Raw genomic sequence first — 18,265 nt, 5'->3', positions numbered from 1 at the left:
GGCATTTTCTACAGACAACTCCATTCATTCAGGGGTCTACACTGTGCCAGCAGGCTCTGCCTCAGCTTAGCAGGGTGATCTTGAGGAGGTCGGCAACCCTAGACTTAAGTCTCGTCATATGTAAAATGAACTTTTAAACTTCAGCAAATCAGGGATTCTTGGCCCAGTGTTCATGGGCCCCATGGAGGTCTGTGGATGGAGGTCCATGACGCCACTGAAAGGAAGTGCCAAGTTTTGTGGGTGCATATGTACATTTTTCTTGGAGGAGCGTCTATAGCTTTCATCAGAGGCTCAAAGTAGTGTGTGGTCCAAAAATGGCAAAGTAACATTCCACTACAGCAGAGTATCTATAAAGTTAGTGACAGCCTTAAGATTTCATGAGTGATGATGTGACTAAGTCCCTGTTCTAATGGTGAATACAATCTTATTGAAAAAAATCCAGAGAAAAGTCAAGAAGAGTTATGCCAACAGCCTTTGGCTTGAGGGAGAAAACTTGATCTTCTCTGTTTCTATTTTCCTGTGAAATGGGAATAACATGGGAGATTTTTTGAGGGCAAACAAAACAATGACTTTGTCTACACATGTAAGCAGTTTACCTGAATAAGCATAAAGAACAGTTCAATTAAGCCCAATAGCCTCATTTTGTCTGTTGCCACATAACTGCTTTGAATGGTTTCTCCCCATCTTAGGGAGTTATTTTGGCATTGTGGAGACAATGGGCCTTCAGCCAAGACAACCAGTTGAAACGTGAAAAATTCTATTGATCAATTTGTTACAGTGAAAAGGTTTTGAGATTTGGGGCAGGCAGAACCGGATTTTACTCCACAGCTGTATGAAGTTGGGCATGTCACTTAACTTTTCAGACCTACAGTTTCCTCAACTACAAAATAGGGATAATAATATCCAGGTCTGCTATAGACTGAATGGGCCCCCCGCATTAAATTCATATGTTGAAACCTAATCCCCAATGTGATGGTATTTAGAGTTGAGGACACTGGGAGGTAATTAGGTTGTGAAGGTGGAACCCTAATGAATGAGATAAGTGCCCTTTTTAAAACAGACCCAGGGCTTCCCTGGTGGTGCAGTGGTTGAGAGTCCGCCTGCCGATGCAGAGGACACGGGTTCGTGCCCCGGGCCGGGAAGATCCCACGTGCCGCGGAGCGGCTGGGCCCGTGAGCCATGGCCGCTCAGCCTGCGTGTCCGGAGCCCGTGCTCCGCAACGGGAGAGGCCACAACAGTGAGAGGCCTGCGTACCGCAAAAAAAAAAAAAAAAAAAAAAAAAAAATGAAAACAGACCCAGAGGGTTCCCTCACCATTTCTGCCATGTGAGGACACTGCAAGAAGACAGCTGTCTATGAACCAGGAAGTGGACCCTCACCAGATACTGAATCTGCTGGTGCCTTGACCTTGGACTTTTCAGCCTCCAGAACTGTGAGAAATAAATTTCTATTGTTTATAAGCCACCCAATCTATGGTATTCTGTTATAACAGCATGAACAGACTAAGATAAGGTCATAGGGTTGTTCTGATAATTAAATGACATAAGGTATATAAAGTACATCACCTAGCCTGGCACTTGGCTGATGCTAAACAAATGATGGTTCTTTTCCCTGTCTAACACTGGATGAAAAATTTGGCTGAAACTTTTTTCTACTTGAGAACTACTTTTGCTGAATTGAACTTCTCAGGTAAAATTCTAAGCTATGTTTTATATCTATATTTAAAATAAAGACATATAATTAATGAATTAGAAAATTAACTTCATAGCTACAATATGTGATTTTAAAATCCTCATATAGCAATTATATTTGTGTGGTAGACTTATTTGTGACTCCAAGTTTTATTTCTTTCCCAACTTTAATAGAAACATCTTAGCAAATATTCAGATCAGTATAGGAAAGAAGCTTTGCAGAAAGGATGCAACAAATCGTAATGACTGAGCTGACAGATGAATGAAAATTCAAATTCAGTAAAATATTATTTTGTACCAAAGGCCTGCCAAAATATTAATATGATTTTAATAATAACATCTAACATTTATTGAGTATATACTGTGTGCCTGTAGTTGTGTTAATTTCCCTACATCAGTTAGTTAGCTTAATTTTTACAATGATTCTGTGAGGTAGAATAATTATGCCCATTTTTATACATAAAGAAATTGAAGCACAAGATGTTTAAGTAATTTGTAATGAGGTTACCCAACTGGTAGTTGTCAAATCCAGGATTCGAACTCAGGTCTGTCACACTTCATCACCCACATACTTAACTACAACACTGTCCTGCCTCTCCCCAGGTGAGTGAAGACTGGTAAATTATGAGTCACATATACAGACTGTAAAAAAAATTTCAGCACTATTTTAAACTATAAGTGTATTGACTCATATATATGCCACATTTTTTCCAGCTAAGAATGAAGTTATGGGTCAGCATGTGAGGTCCTTAAGAATCTAGATTTTTAATTTTTATTGAACAAGTGTCACATTGGGTAGATCCTGGACTCTTGATGTTCTACTGATCATCATAAAGTAGGATACTTTTAGGACCAGAGGAATTGTTAGGTAAGTGGAAATTGGTCCAAATATGCCATTTTCCCTGTTTATAATTTGACCGTTTGTAAATTGACAGAGGTAATAAATAATGTCTATTTAGAGTGAGTGAGAGAGAGAACAAGAGAGGGAGCATATGAATATGCATATATATATTGATTCTTCATGTGGCTGGACACAAATAAATAATTAAAAATCTCTTAGGTGGGGCTTCCCTGGTGGCGCAGTGGCTGAGAATCTGCCTGCTAATGCAGGGGACACAGGTTCGAGCCCTGGTCTGGGAGGATCCCATATGCCGCGGAGCAACTAGGCCCGTGAGCCACAACTACTGAGCCTGCGCGTCTGGAGCCTGTGCTTCGCAACAAGAGAGGCCGCGATAGTGAGAGGCCCGCGCACCGCGATGAAGAGGGGCCCCCGTTTGCCACAACTAGAGAAAGCCCTCGCACAGAAACGAAGACCCAACACAGCAAAAATAAATAAATTAATTAATAAACTCCTACCCCCAACATCTAAAAAAAAAAAAAAACTATTAACAAAAAATTATCTACCTCATTTTCTCAGTGCCCCTCCGTTCAAGTTAGGCTGACCCTAAACAATATCAAATAAACATAAAAACCTTACAGCAATATTTTTAAGTCTCTTTCAAATGAATTACTTGAAAAAAATCTTTTAACTTAAAAGTAGAAATGTAGATACAAATCCTAATTTTTTTTTTTTTTGCCCCCTGGAGTGATGAATTTTCTGAGAGACCTAAAGGGAAGTTTTGAGCAAATTTAGCTCCTCTAATAATTTAGACTGTTTCCAAGGAATATTTTATTTAACTTCCAAATGGAAAATAATTTTCTGATTACAGAGTAACAAAAAACTGCATCTGAAAAGATTTTGATTTGAAATTTCAAGGTCACAGTGCTAAGCATTTTAAACAAAAGTGTTTTTGTGTAATCGTTGATTGGCCATGCTGTTAAATCATGTAAAATGTTTCAGTGATAGACTCCTGGGAGGCAACTACTTAGACTCAGAGGACTTTAAAAAATTGTTTGCTTTTTTAGTGAAGTAAAAATATTTACTTTCAAATGTCTAATCATCAGTGTATTTCAGAGGCCCGTAAAAATGTATGAACGATGACAACAGCAAGAGTGCTTTCATTCCCTTTATTTATGTCTATGAGCCTCTGAATCTGATAACAACTGTACAATAGGGTCCTTTCTTCTGATCAGAAAGAGGAACTTACATTTGGGTGTGGAAAGCAGGAGCTGGGAATGCAATGAGTTCACATCTTGAAAAGTGAGAGAGCTGCTCCTGAAAACAAGCCCAATGTGGGGCAAAATACGTCTCACTGAAGATCTCTTCATGGATAAACCATCACTGCAGGTTTCTCAGCAAAGCTCAAAATCCTTTGGGCCAAATATAATAGAAGAGCTCAATTTGAATTGGTGTGAATTCTTCTTGCTGAGACAGTGTGATCCTCCCTCAGACCTTGTTACCAATCACATCCTCAAAACTCTTCACTCAACAGCAAATTCCTGCTTCTCACCTTCCTAAGGTCACCTTCCTAAGGTTCCTGTATCCTCTGAGAAGTGTAGAAAGAAAGCATTTTTGGGGTACTTGTTGAAAAGGAAGAGAGCTGAATTTGACCTCTTTGAAAATGCATCCCTTTCCACTACATTTTTCCCTTTGAAAATGTTGTATTCCCCCATGATATAAAAGGATATGCATGCATAATCCAGGGTAGATGATTAGGAGGAGATTGGAATGGAAACAAGTGGATCAAGTGTTGATGAAGATGCACATGGACCAGAGGAAAACACATTAAGATGCACTAAGAAGTACAGAGACAAAGGTAGAAAGGCATTGAAATAAAAGAAACAGAAAGGGAAGCTGAATATATCCATTCATTTTGTATTCCCATGAGATAGGTGAAGAATAATAGACAGCAAAACAAATTGTTTGTTCAAATAAGTAATTGATTCAGAAATACAGTTTAATTTGAGATGTGTACAAATAGTATCTTTTGCCTAGAAACAAAGCATTTAGGATTTTCACTGGTTACCTGCTCCATCCATTCTGCCTGCTGAAATTTTTTTCTTCCCCTTTTTGTCAAGTTGGCTCTAAAGTTACTAATTCATCTATGATATAAGCTTTGTGACTATTGGGACACTGCCTGGACTGGTGAGAACGCATCCCTATGGTTCAGTTTACTATCTTGTACCTATTCAATATATTTTTTGGATGACCGAATAAAAGATGCATAGGGTGAGGAGCAGGACAAAGAAGGGAAGTATATTTTTGAGTTAACTAGGTTCCCAGTCTAGGTTACAGCAGGCTAGATGATTTGAAATGGACTGGACTGCAAACTCTTAGAATGAGGTGTGTGCACAAGAGTCTCAAGGCAGCTGTGATGCAGTGAATGATTGTCAGTCCCAGGAAAGCCAGCATGGCCCCAAAGTACAGTTAGCTTTTTCAATAATCTTTTTAAAAGTTCTATTTCTGAGGAATAAAATGCATAAGAATCTGGTTTATTTTAATTTGTGGTTATAACATCTGGTGAGAGTACAGGTTTTAAATTATTTGTCATTGCAAAGTAGAACAGCACCTGCTCATCAAACTCAATAACAACTAATTAAAATAGCAGGGTATTTTTATTTGGAAAGGCTTTGTGGGTAAGAAGTGGACAAGTCAACAGTCTCTTCTCTGTGTTACCATTTCCCCCATGCTCTCTGCAGGGGTACAACATACAAAGGGCATAAGCCATCTTTAAAAATTATCAGTGAATATCAGAGTACATATTACATTTAAGGATGTAAAAGTATAGTTGCTTGATACAGTGTAGTTGCTTTTATACAGGTTGAAAAGCATTAAGCACACTTTTCCCAATTCTGTCATTCTGCTTCCCTGTCCTTGGTGCCCCAAAATAAAGTTTGAAGCAGAGTAGAAGCCCAATAAAATTTTGTTGAATGAGTGACTGAATGAATGAGCCTGCAGCTCTGAGCTTTGGGGCCACTCCAGATCAAGGCTGAGTTTTTTCTTTTAGTTGCATAAATCCAAAGGAGAGCCCATTTTGGCCCCAGGTATTATGCATAAGGTCACAGAATCTCATTTTTCAAAATGGAAATCTGCCTTATTGTTTTATTTGTTTTTAAATAAAGTAATACATGATCACTGTAAAAAATTAGACAATACTAAAAGCAAAAGGAAAATAAAAATTATCACCAATCCCCCTCTCCTGTCACAGATGAAGAAGCCACGTTCTAAAGGAAGAGGGACTTGCCCAGGGTCTTATATGCCCTTTATCTTCAGATCAAAACCACAATTTTAGATGGCGTTTAATTTCTGGTTCTGGACATCTGTTTCCTGTACACACCCTGAAATTTCCCATCAAAGTTGGCTGGACCATAAAGCCTGACCTTCACTATTCCCATAAATGATCAGATTTTACAAAATCCTAAAGGGTGAACGTGGACTTGCTTAACAAATTCCAGAATAACAGAACTAAAGTGTTCACCTTGAAACATGAAAAGATAAACTTAGTACAAATATAAGGAAGTACTTAAGTATTTCTCTTAAAAAAAAAAAAGAAAAGAAAGAAAAGGAATCAAATGAAATACAATATCCCCAAAGAATTAATACAGACAGAAATGTAAGTTATACAAGTATATTATAAATTTGTGTGAATTTATTTTAGGTTATTAAGGGTACCTAACTAAGCTTCACTGGATACATTTTTTTTTTAAGATTGACTTTAAAGAGAGACATATCCTTCCACACAAAACAAAAAACTGGAAGGAATGAACCATGTAGATGTGTGGAAAATTCTTAGGCAAAATCCTGGTTCTAAACGAACCTAGTTTATTCCCTGTAATTACAGTATGGGTATAACCACAGTAAGTTAGTTCTATTATTCCTCTCACGTTGAGTCCCTGTTTCCCAATTCACATAGCAAATGAAGAAGCTGAAGATACTGATCTAGCCTGATGCCCAATTTCCTGTCCCTATTCCTGAGTCCCTCAAGCCCCAATTCTGTTAGGCCTGCCCCTACACTCTGGCCTGGTCTGTTTTCTGATCCTGCTATACTTTGGTTTTCTAGCACACCATGAGGGACATAAAGACAGAAACTATGTCTATTTATATTTCCCCACTTTTTTTCACTGTTCCTAGCACAGCGCTGATGCCGAATAAACATTTGTTGGGAACAGTATTTTATAGAATTTCAGGAGAAACTGAGGTCACATAACACATCATTGGAAAGGATAAGAGGTATGCTCCAGTGGGCCTGGACACCACCTACAAGTCTTCAATGTACGCTCAAGAATGGGTGCCCCTGGGCTTCCCTGGTGGCACAGTGGTTGAGAGTCCGCCTGCCGATGCAGGGGACACGGGTTTGTGCCCCCGGTCCGGGAAGATCCCACATGCCGTGGGGTGGCTGGGCCCGTGAGCCATGGCCGCTGAGCCTGCGCGTCCGGAGCCTGTGCTCCGCAACGGGAGAGGCCACAACAGTGAGAGGCCCGCGTACCACAAAAAAAAAAAAAAAGAAAGAAAGAAAGAAGAATGGGTGCCCCATACTCTCCCTGGTTCTCCCCACTTGCTGAGTTTTTGTCTCCTTTGACGGTTTCCATTATGTCTTAATGACCTCTCTCTCTCTCTCTCTCTCTCTCTCTACTTGCTTTCAGGTCACTATCACTACCATCCATTTTCTGCTTTTGTGCTACCACTGCCACACTGAGTGTGCCGAAACTGACTTCTCTAATAATCATTTTTCTCCCCTTTTGAACACAGATTGACAATTTCTATCTCCCAATGCCTGGAGGAAATCTCCGATTGGATGTGGTTTCTACCTGAAATCGAACACTCTCCCCATGCCCACCCAAGAATGGAATACTTCACAGTTTCCCTTTCCAGCTCCTCAGACTTACATTCTGTGGGAGAGTCTGAGTTTCTCCATCTCCTGAAAGATGTGCTAATTCTCCCTCTAAAGACGCTCATATTTGATCTTCATTTCCATATTTGCTGCCCTGATTCAGTCCTCATCACCGTGTGTTCAATACTAACTCTTCCAGTACGCCCACACTCTAGCCCATTGTAGATAACGTTCCCCAGTATGCGTAGCTCCCCGACTAAGTCTCTGTCTGTTGCCTTTTATACGAAATAGAGACACCCAAGATGTACGAGTCTAACTCATTCTTCCTTAAGCACTTAACAGGTTTCTTGCACCGGGGTTCTTATTTCCACCTCTGAGTTTTGCAGATGTTACTCCCTCCTCTACATGGCTCACCTTTTACTCTTTGTCATCACCATTGTTTCTCCCTCCATGGCTCTCCACTTCCAGGGAGCTTTTCCTGACTGGTTTCATCACAGGATGATAACTGCCTTTTCTTTTCTTGGTATTAATTTTTAGTTCTGACTATATTGCTCTGTTGTTTCTTACTTGTTTAGCTAATGATAATGGTTAAAAAAATAGTAGCATACCATTTATGTCAGGTACTAGGCTAGGCTGTTTATGAAGTTCAATAATCTTCACAACAACCACAGAAGTTACATATAGATATTATGCCTATTTTAACAATAAGGCAGCTGTGGCGTAGCGAGAAGTCACTTGTGCATGGCCACACAGCTCATAAGTGACAGTTGGGATTTGAACCTACAGAGCCCAGGTACTGTTCAGGGTACCATGTGCCATATAGCAGCCTACTCTGACCAAGTTAATCAAAGGCAGTAATTTTACCTTCTTCTTTTGAATTCTCCATACATATAGGTAGATCCTATGCTTCAAATACTTTTTGTTGGGCTTCCCTGGTGGCTTAGTGGTTAAGAATCCACCTGCCAATGCAGGGGATATGTGGCTTCGAGCCCTCATCCGGGAAGATCCCACATGCCGTGGAGCAGCTAAGCCCATGCGCCACAACTACTGAGCCCATGTGCCGCAACTACTGAAGCCCGTGCCTAGAGCCCATGCTCCACAAGAGAAGCCACTGCAATGAGAAGCCTGCACACCGCAACGAAGAGTAGCCCCCGCTCGCCACAACTAGAGAAAGCCCGCGCACAGCAACAAAGACCCAACGCAGCCAAAAATAAATTAATAAAATGAATAAATTTTTTAAAAAAATACTTTTTTGCTGTAAGTGTAAGTTTCTAGTTTTCTGCTACAGGATCACTAAGTGGTCATCTTACTACCATCTTTTCACTTGTGCACTGGAATTACTGAGGCAAAATTGATTTGCTTTTAAGATCATTGTTTAACATTTTTCTTCCTGTGAGTGCCTACTCTGCTTTCTCAAAAGAACATCTGAGTTAAGTCACATTAAATGCCACTGTCTTTTGCTCTGAGGCCTAAAATTTTAAAATATGCATTTATACCCCTTGCCCCACATGTTACTGCTTTATTTCTCCAACCTGCCCTTGTAAGTCACCACAACAGAGGCCTCACACAACACAGAAGCTTCCAACTAGACTCAGAATCTCCACAGTACCGCACTCTACTGGCTATTAACCCATAATATGTGAATTACTGGATTTGGCGGCTTTTCTAATAAGAATAAAAATTTGTCATAAGATCCATCTGGGTCTTATTGCCTTTATTCTTTTAGAGTGAAGACTTCCATTTCCAGAATGGTTTCAACATTCAATATTTGTCATTTTTCTGTCATTTCAATATTGTAAGTGCTTTTAAAACTTTTACCCATACATTGCTTTTGTCATTTAAAAATTCTAATATGAAAGACAATGATTCAGTGCAACTATTTGTTTCTTCTCCAATCTCTCTTTTTCTTGATGTTTGTTTGTGCAGAATTTAGAGTCTTAACAGTTAGGAACATTTTCTATAACCGCTTTTGCAAACAGTTCAGTGTGCAATACATCTGGCCCTTGAGGCTGATGATCTCTGAGGCCTGAAACCAATACTGTGGATAACAGAATAGAGACAACTTTGAACCCAGATCCTTACCTTTCTGCTTCCAGACGCATCTCTTCCCGCTTTTGCCTCCTAAGTTCTCTGCGACGTTCAAAATCATCCATGGTATGGGTTCAGATTTAGGGAGACCAGATAATGTCTGGATCTAAAGGGGAAGAAGTAGAATCAATATCATAGATGAGTTGGAGGATTCTCTCCCATGAGTTGCCTCAGCCCCTTACCATTTTTTCATCCCCTTTTTCTTTACTCTTAAGAAAAACAGCTTAGAAGATGAATGAGGTAGCCAGTGATCAATTTCTGCCTCCCAAGCCAAGCCTTGTCCTTTATGTGTTAAATTCAGCCTCATTCATGTAACTATTAGAGACAAATAAGTAAAATTCCAGGATCACAGTTTAAAAAAAAAGGGGGGGTGGGGGAGACAGAGAGGCTTGAAGACTTGAAATATTGCTGGGTTCACTTGAGAGCTACTGAATGGTTTTGTTCTTTGTAACCTGCTGAACTACAGACAAAAGTTATAAAAAAGTGAACAAAGAAAGAGGAAAGGAGAAAAAGAGTGAAAAAAAAAAAGAAAAGTGGCAAGAAAAGGAACTTGTAGGAACTAAGAAAAGTAAAAGTAAAAGAAAGAAATAAGTATCCGGGCACAATTTGCATATCCTAAAAGAATATTAATATCAGAATGATAATAAAGACCACAGCAATAATACCACGAATAAACATAACGCAGCCGCATTTTTAAAAGCAGTTACATATGATCAAACTGTTTTCAGAGCTCAAAAGTAGCAGCTCTTTGTAACCCAACCATTTTATCTTTCCTACCTCCTCCGTGATAGTTTTAATCCCAGAAAGATCTTCCCTTTCCAGCTCTTCAACTGAGGATTCCGCTTTTCCTGCGTTTCTGTGCCATGGAGTCAAGTATTCCAGAATTCCCCTGCAGCCCCCAAACCCAAAATGACTACCAGAAAAGGGGAAGCGGGCTCTTTTTGTCCTTGCTTTGTTTACAGAGCTGTCAGTGGTTAGTTAAACTCGGCCTGGAATCTGGCATTTAAGGCCTGCTTGAAGATTGTTTCCTGTGTGGAGCGGGAGGCCTCCACTTCCTCTGGAATCCTAGACTCTCTGCTGCACTCAGATCACAAAAAATATTTTCCAGCCCTTTCTGTGCACATGAGACGAGCCATTTGCCCTGCGTAAGAAAATAGGGAGACGTGCAAAACCTGAAGCCATCCCCTAATGGCATCTTTGTGTGAGGGAGTGAAAAGCAAAACTTAGACTTTGAAGCCTAGTTAAGAAACCTTCTTAAATTGTCAGATTCTTTTATTTTTCAAGCATTTTTCCCCTTAAAAAACCCACAAAAACAAAAATAAAATCTTAGCCAACCAAAACAGAATTATACAACTTTTGAATGTTCCCCACCTTCTTATTCCCTAGGGTATTATTTATACTGCTTATAAATCCTTTACAAATTCAAATTTGGGTGTTTATTTGGGGTTTTTTTATTTTACAGTGTTTTTCTATCTAACTCTTAGAAAGAGTACTTTCCAAGTACTTTGTTAGTTATGAAGGAAAGGATCAGTTTTTCTTTTTTAAAAATTATTCCATCAACCCTGAAAAAATTTCTCTCTATTTTCCAGTCTGATCTCTCCATAGTTATCAGAATGAAAAAAAAAGAGTGATTTGAGGGTCTCCTGAGAGGCTGTTTGTCTCCCTGGGGTGGGTTCCTGTTCTGAGCGCAGTGCAGGGTGCATGAGGACAGCCCTGGGGGCAGTGGGACCAAACCTCGATGACTTGAACCCTGGGTGGTGAGAGCAAAGGCTTCTCATTCCTTTCTTCAGTAAAGTCTTTTGCTGTATATAAACCACTTCTGGAATAACTATAGCAACAGCAAACAGAAATGGGAGAAAGAGGTCTGTCTATAAGCAAACAATTTCACTTTTCTTAATTTATCCAAGTAGCTTGAAGAGCAGCCTCTAAGCCTCTGGGTCTCGCTCCAACCTCATTAAGCAGAGGAGTCATGCTGGCTGCTTGGTAGCAGTGGCAGCTGTTGCTCAGCCTATACCTCTGGTGCAGGTGCCAATGAGCAGTGAAACGAATATCCGCAAGCAGGCCGAAGATGCACACGGCTGGCCGAGCCCAGCAGCACCCTGGAGCACTCAGGGGAGGTGAAGCTGACTAACACCGTGTGGCCACTGTGGCCGGCCACGCTCACTGGCTCTCCACCCACGCAACTCCCCCCCCCCGCCGCCCGGTTCCCTCCTCCTACTCCTCAGCTTTTATTACTTACTCGGGTGTTCTTTTCCTCAACCATAACGAAACTCTACCCAGGCTTCCCTGGTGGCGCAGTGGTTGAGAGTCCGCCTGCCGATGCAGGGGACGTGGGTTCGTGCCCCGGTCCGGGAAGATCCCACATGCCGCGGAGCGGCTGGGCCCGTGAGCCATGGCCACTGAGCCTGCGCGTCCGGAGCCTGTGCTCCACAACGGGAGAGGCCAAAACAGTGAGAGGCCCGCGTACCGCAAAAAAAAAAAAAGAAAGAAAGAAACTCTACCCAACCAGTTATCTACTCATGGAACGCTGCTGCGTGTGTATGTGAGGCACGGATGGGGGAGGCAGAGAGGGAGTGAGCGCTACATGAAGCGTCTACACAGATGGTGCCTTTCTGGGTTCTGCTTGGTGGACATGTGGCGGGTGTACCTGAGGGAGAAGAGAAAGCACATCTGTGCACCGTGTGGTGCGGGATGACTCTCTGCTGGGGTGTGTGTGTTGGGTCTGTGAGTGGGAAGATGTGTGTGCTTGTGAAAATGGCTCTTTGCTGGTCTCACACCAGGATGGAGCAGAGATCTTCCTTAATCCTCACACCCTTATATCACAGAGCTTTTCTGAACCTCTCTGGCACTGTTCCTAAGTGAGGCAAGCCATGTCTGGGGAGAATTGTAAGTGATTTCCCCCCCCCCCTCTTTTGGGAGCAGCAGCTTCCATGGCCTCAGCTAGTAATCTCTCATTTCCTCCCCGACCACCAGTCAATGCTGAAATCCCTCCATTAACATGGGATAGGAAACAAACTCTCCATCAACGAAGTGATGAAATGTCAAGGCAGAGAGCTTCCGTAAACAGTAAAGCTCACGAGTGTCACAAGTGGACAGAGTAGCCTGAAAGAGAAACGCAGGCAAAGGGATGTATGTATCAATGAATGTGACAGATGGGCTCTTGAAAAGTTTTATGAAAATCTAAATTTTTGTGCTGGGGTGATTGTAGTCATGCTATTGAAAGAACCCTGATGTGACTCCTTTTGTCAAAGGAAGAGAGGCGCTTTACAAAGGTGGTTGAACAATTACCTTCTGATATACCTGTCTTTTCAATATGGGTTCTCAATACCAGATTTTCTTGAAACAGGGCATGCCTATGCTACTGCAATTAAGTAATAAGTCAATGTTAGAGACTTCAAATCACTTAACATGCGGCCCTTCCTTTGGGTAATGACACCACCAAGCCCGTGGCCCAGCTGAATGGCGCCGCGAGTGGACCTCCTGGGTCTCGCCTCCGTGCCAGGACATCCTGAAGCTTCCTCCCTTCCCTATCCTTCTTGCTACTTTTCCCTCCCAACTTCTTTTGGGGGAAGGGGAGGATATTTATCAATATTTCTTCTGTCATTTCCCTTTTTATTTGTCTCATTCTCTGACACTTTTTTTTTCCTTCTCCCTTTCCCTCCCTCTATTGGGAATTAAAGTCTATTTATTAAATCCAATCTAGGATTCTTAAAAAAAAATTGAGTTTAATTTCTGATGTGCATCTTTCAATCAAGAATTCTAACTATTACTATGTCTTACATTTGCAAAGCTTTTTTCTTTTTCCTTCATGGGCATGTGGCCCTCACTAGAGTTATTTTCTGTGACAACTTTATAAGGAGACCTACTGTTTCTGCTTTTGTTTGGGACAGGGTTGGTGGCAGGTAAGAAGCCCTCTTAGATGTGTATGTGGGTGTGCATGCGTGTGTGTGTGTGTATGTGTGTGCCTGTGTGTATGTGCATGTATGTGTGGGCATGCACATGCACACAGGTGTAAATACAGTCGAGGCAGGAAGTGGTGGCATGCAGGCCAGTACTCTGTTATTGGGGGGAGAAAGTTGTAGAGAAAGCTAAGCTCTATCTATCTTCAAATCATCATAAACTGAATGGTGAATGGGTTGGAGAAAGTCCTTGGGATTTCAGGGCAGTGCCAGTATTGGTCTTGGAATGCATCAAGAATAAAATCTATTCTGTCAGGGACCCTGAATAAGTTAATGCAACTTCCAAAAGTAACCAACATTAATTGAGTATGTGCTATGTGCTGAGGCATTTTTTTAAACCATTTAAAAAAATTAATGGGGTTTATTTCTTAGTTTTAAGTTTAAGGAAATATTGAACATAAAGTACAGAGTACCCATATATTCCCTCTCCTTTACCCCTGCCCAGTTTTTTCTGTGTTTGCATTGAAATGTGTGTTCCCCACCAAAAGCTATGTTGAAGCCCTAACCCCCAGCACCTCAGAATGTTACCTTATTTAGAAATAGGGTCTTTGCAATATGGTCAAGTTAAGATGAGGTTATTGGATAGCCCTAATCCTGTATGACTGGTGCCCTTATAAAAAGGGGAAATTTGGACATAGAGACAGATATACACAAAGGGAAGATAATGTGGAAACACAAGGTGAATGCCATGAGAATATGGAGAGCCAGGAACACCCGAGGCTATCAGAAGCTGGGGGAGAGTTGTGGAACAGACCCTTCCCTGGGGTCTTCAGAGGGACCCTGCTGACACTTTGATTTCTAGCCTCTGGAACTGTGAGATAATAAGTTTCTGTTCTAAGCCACCCAGTTTGTGGTACTTTGTTACAGCGGCCCTGGCAAACTAATACAGCCTATTATTAAAATCTTGCAGTGGGGCTTCCCTGGTGGCGCAGTGGTTGGGAGTCCGCCTGCCGATGCGGGGGATACGGGTTCGTGCCCCGGTCCGGGAGGATCCCACATGCCGCGGAGCGGCTGGGCCCGTGAGCCATGGACACTGGGCCTGCGCGTCCAGAGCCTGTGCTCCGCAACGGGAGAGGCCACAACAGTGAGAGGCCCGTGTACCGCAAAAAAAAAAAAAAAAAAAAAAAAAATCTTGCAGTGGTACATTTGTTACAACTTATGAACCAATATCAATACATCATTATTAATTAAAGTCCATGGATCACATTAAGTTTCACACTTTGTATTGTACATTCTAGGGGTTTTGCTAAATGCAAAATGTCATGTATCCACCATTACAGCATCAGACAGAATAGTTTCACTGCCCTAAACAGTCCCTGTTCTCCTTCTATGCATCCTTCCCTCCCTCCCCTACTCCAGCCCTTGGCAACCATTGCCTTTTATAAAACTGTTTCTATAGCTCTGCTTTTTCCAGAATGTTGTGTAGTTGGAATCATAGAGCATGTAGTCTTTTCAGACTGGTTTCTTTCACTTAGCAATATGCATTTAAGCTTCCTCCATGTCATTTTGTGGCTTGGTAGCTCTGCTGGGCCATTTAAAAATATGTGTTCTTATTTTATCTACATAATAAACCTGTGAGGTAGCTATTATAATCCCCATTTTAAAGAATTTCAAAGTGTGTGCTCTTAACCACAATAATATTCTTGAACTAACTCACTATTCCCCTCTAGGAATTGTTTTCCCTTTCAGGAAGTAGGTAAGGGTGCCTCCCTCCCCCACCTCCTACTGAGAAATTCTGAGAAGACTACTGTCAGTGATCTCCAGTTTAATTCATTGGATCATTTAAACTCAGGTAAGAAGTGATCTTAAAAATTATTCAATCCTGGGGCCTCCCTGGTGGCGCAGTGGTTGAGAGTCCGCCTGCCGATGCAGGGGATACGGGTTCGTGCCCCGGTCTGGGAGGATCCCATATGCCGCGGAGCGGCTGGGCCCGTGAGCCATGGCCGCTGGGCCTGCGCGTCCGGAGCCTGTGCTCCGCAACGGGAGAGGCCACAACAGTGAGAGGCCCGCATACCGCAAAAAGAAAAAAAAAAAAAAAAAAAAAAAATTATTCAATCCTCTTCAATTTCAAACCTATTTGGTTTAGTTCAGAGAATTATCATGTCTAGGGGATAATTAAATTAAACCTTGCAAATGTGTATTAAACTTCTGTTATTTTATTGTTACTTCTTGGTAAGATTCTTAAACTAGGATGATCATATCTGGACCGCTTCACTGCATACTTTTCTTTGAAATTTTAGTGCTTCTTCATTTTATACTTTCCTCCTCTTATCCACTGTGCCTTCATCTCCAGCATAAGAATTTCTCTGTTATTGCAAGGAACTCTAGTCTTTCAACACTGATAACTGTTATTAGATCCCTGTTTGACTAGTTATCATTGTATACCCACTGTAAAATTACATGGTCCAACTACTTCCATGAAGCCCCACAAAAACATTTATACCATCAATTTTTGATGAGCATTTACTGAGCATTTACTATGTGCCAGGTTCTCTTCTAGGCACTGGAGATATAATGGTGAAGAAGACTGAAAAGGTTCCTGCCTTCCAGGAACTTTTATTTCAGACTTTCTTGCTCTTTTAAACTTCTCCCAGGCCGATCATAGCCATCTTCAACCTTGGATCACACCCATCATTTGCTTTCTGGTTTTTGTTCTTGAGATTCAAGGCTTTGTGGGAGAAAGTCAGGGACCATGTTTCGTCTATCCTAAAGGTTTATGTTAACTTCAGTTGGGCCATCACTGCAACTCAGTGATGCCTCTCTTCATCCTGTATGTACCGGGTGATTTCTGGGTATAACACACGCCAGCAGATTCTCCACCTTTGCTCTTCAAATTATCTTCACTCACCTCAATCCTTAATCTGCCCATTCCACAAACAGTGACCTGGATTCAGACTTAGGAGACATGGGATGACCCTCTCTGAGCCTTTCCTCTCTGTAAAATGGAATGGTTGGACAGATAATGTCCAAGGTTTCATCCTACTCCATGTAATACTATGGTTCTGTACCTGCTCTCCAATCCAGCAAAGATGGATGCATCACACATGGCATGTACATGTTTCCTTCTTTGCACATTTGAATGTTTGGATACCTCTGTGTATTCTCTTCTAATTTTCTGATTTAGAAAGTATTAACCTTCCTTTCAAGCTGATCATCCCATGGCGCCCTAGATAAAAATATTTTATTACCTCTCAAATGTGCCGTATAATTTTCTACCTCTGCTCCTTTATTCATAGCATTCCATCCGTCTGGAGTGAGAGCCCCTATCCTCTTCATCGTCCATATTCTATTCAGTTGTGCATTTCTGGCTTAGATTTCACTACCTTCATGCCTTTCCTGAGGACTCTAGTTTGGTAGTGATATCTCACTACTTGAATATCCATCATTCATTTTGGTAATTAATAATCTACTGCCTTGCCACTGCTTATTAGTTGTTCTAACTACTACTTAAATATGTTACCTATATTTTACTTTCCACATGCTTTCATTCTTAAGATTCTGTATCTTATGAATAGACACAGTCTTTTAAAAAATCTTTTCACTCTTGGGACATAGCAGGCACTCAGGAATTGCAGCTGATTTGAACTGTTGGATTTTTATTCTCGATTTTACCATTCTGAGAGTGGAAAATGTAACTCAAGCTGATTCATCTCTGTACTTTACTGACTGATCAGTGTTTACAAAGTTAATTAAAGACCTTGGTAATAGACTATATATGAATCTCAAAAATTATACAAACCCACATTTGCAGTAGTGGCAGTAAATCTGGCAGTGTTTTCTTTCTGACTATAGAAAATGAACTTTTGTCTTTTTCAAAAAAGAATCAATTTATCAACCTGCGTTGCTCTTTTCTCAGCTAAATTGTTCATTTGGGAATCAAAAACCAAATAAACACATGGATTCTAACATACTGTTTGGACTTAACTTTAGCTCAACCTTCACCACTTTGTTCCAAAAATCTGTGCTACTTAAAAAAAATGCAATCACCGAGACATATGTGTCAAGACCAGCAACATAGAAATAAGAATGAATGGGGTCAACCTGAGGAGCTCTGCCTTCTCAAGTTGCTTCTTTTCTCTCATCATTGGAATCTAGAACTCAATGCCCTACTAAGAGCAGGTTAACAGGTTATGGCTTGTTTTTTCTTTCCTCCCCTGCTCAGTCTTTTATCATTACTTTTTCACTATTTGTATTTCTCCATTTGCCAAACAGGAGAATGGAAAGACTTAATGTAACAAAAGTCAATGTCTTTGTGGCCTCTCTTCCACCTTAGGAGGAGCAGGTACTGGGCATGTTAGATTTGTGAAGGAATGGTGTTTGTCTACACTGGTTTCCACACTGGGGAAGACCACACACTTAGGGATTTTATGTGTCATCTCCAAGTGTTACCACCCATTTGGAACACTTTAAGTTGTTCAAAACCCCATGGCTATCATTGACCCTCCCAAGTAAGAAAAGTAGATTCACCTCTATTTAAAGAAAGGAGACTGAGACAAATAGGGCTTTGGTATCAGTTCCTTAACCATGACCAATCAGTGGAAAACCAGGACTGATATTTAGGCCAATCTCTAAGCCAACCTGAAAAGTTTTCTTAGAAGAGCAAGAGAAGTGAAAATTTGGAACACAATTCCTTTGGCACCCTTTTCGAGAGTTTGAAATTCTTTTCTTTGGCAAATTCCAGGAGAATTAAGCCGAATGACACAGAACAGAACATATCAAATCAGAAAAGGCATGTGGTCACTGCTGCTCTCTTGGTTCCTAAGGAAGAGAAAAAGCATCAAAAGGCGTGGGAGCGAATCCTACCAGAGACAGAAATT

The 18,265-nt window shown here is 41.1% G+C and overlaps 1 protein-coding gene across 7 annotated transcripts in view; it reads right to left on the bottom strand.

The window, feature by feature from the left end:
• Window positions 1–18,265, bottom strand: part of CALD1 (caldesmon 1) — a 182,832-nt gene that overhangs the window by 84,556 nt on the left and 80,011 nt on the right. For all 7 annotated transcript variants that reach the window (XM_081243805.1, XM_081243806.1, XM_081243801.1 and 4 more), the window contains one exon: window positions 9,484–9,595. In XM_081243805.1, the coding sequence (XP_081099931.1) occupies window positions 9,484–9,554 (71 nt within the window). In that variant the 5' untranslated portion in view covers window positions 9,555–9,595. The remainder of the gene's footprint in view (window positions 1–9,483; window positions 9,596–18,265) is intronic.

Source organism: Mesoplodon bidens (assembly GCF_964165515.1).
Source record: "Mesoplodon bidens genome assembly, chromosome: 9".
In the NCBI taxonomy this organism is placed as follows: domain Eukaryota; kingdom Metazoa; phylum Chordata; class Mammalia; order Artiodactyla; family Ziphiidae; genus Mesoplodon; species Mesoplodon bidens.
This window is presented reverse-complemented; position numbering and strand designations above follow the sequence as displayed.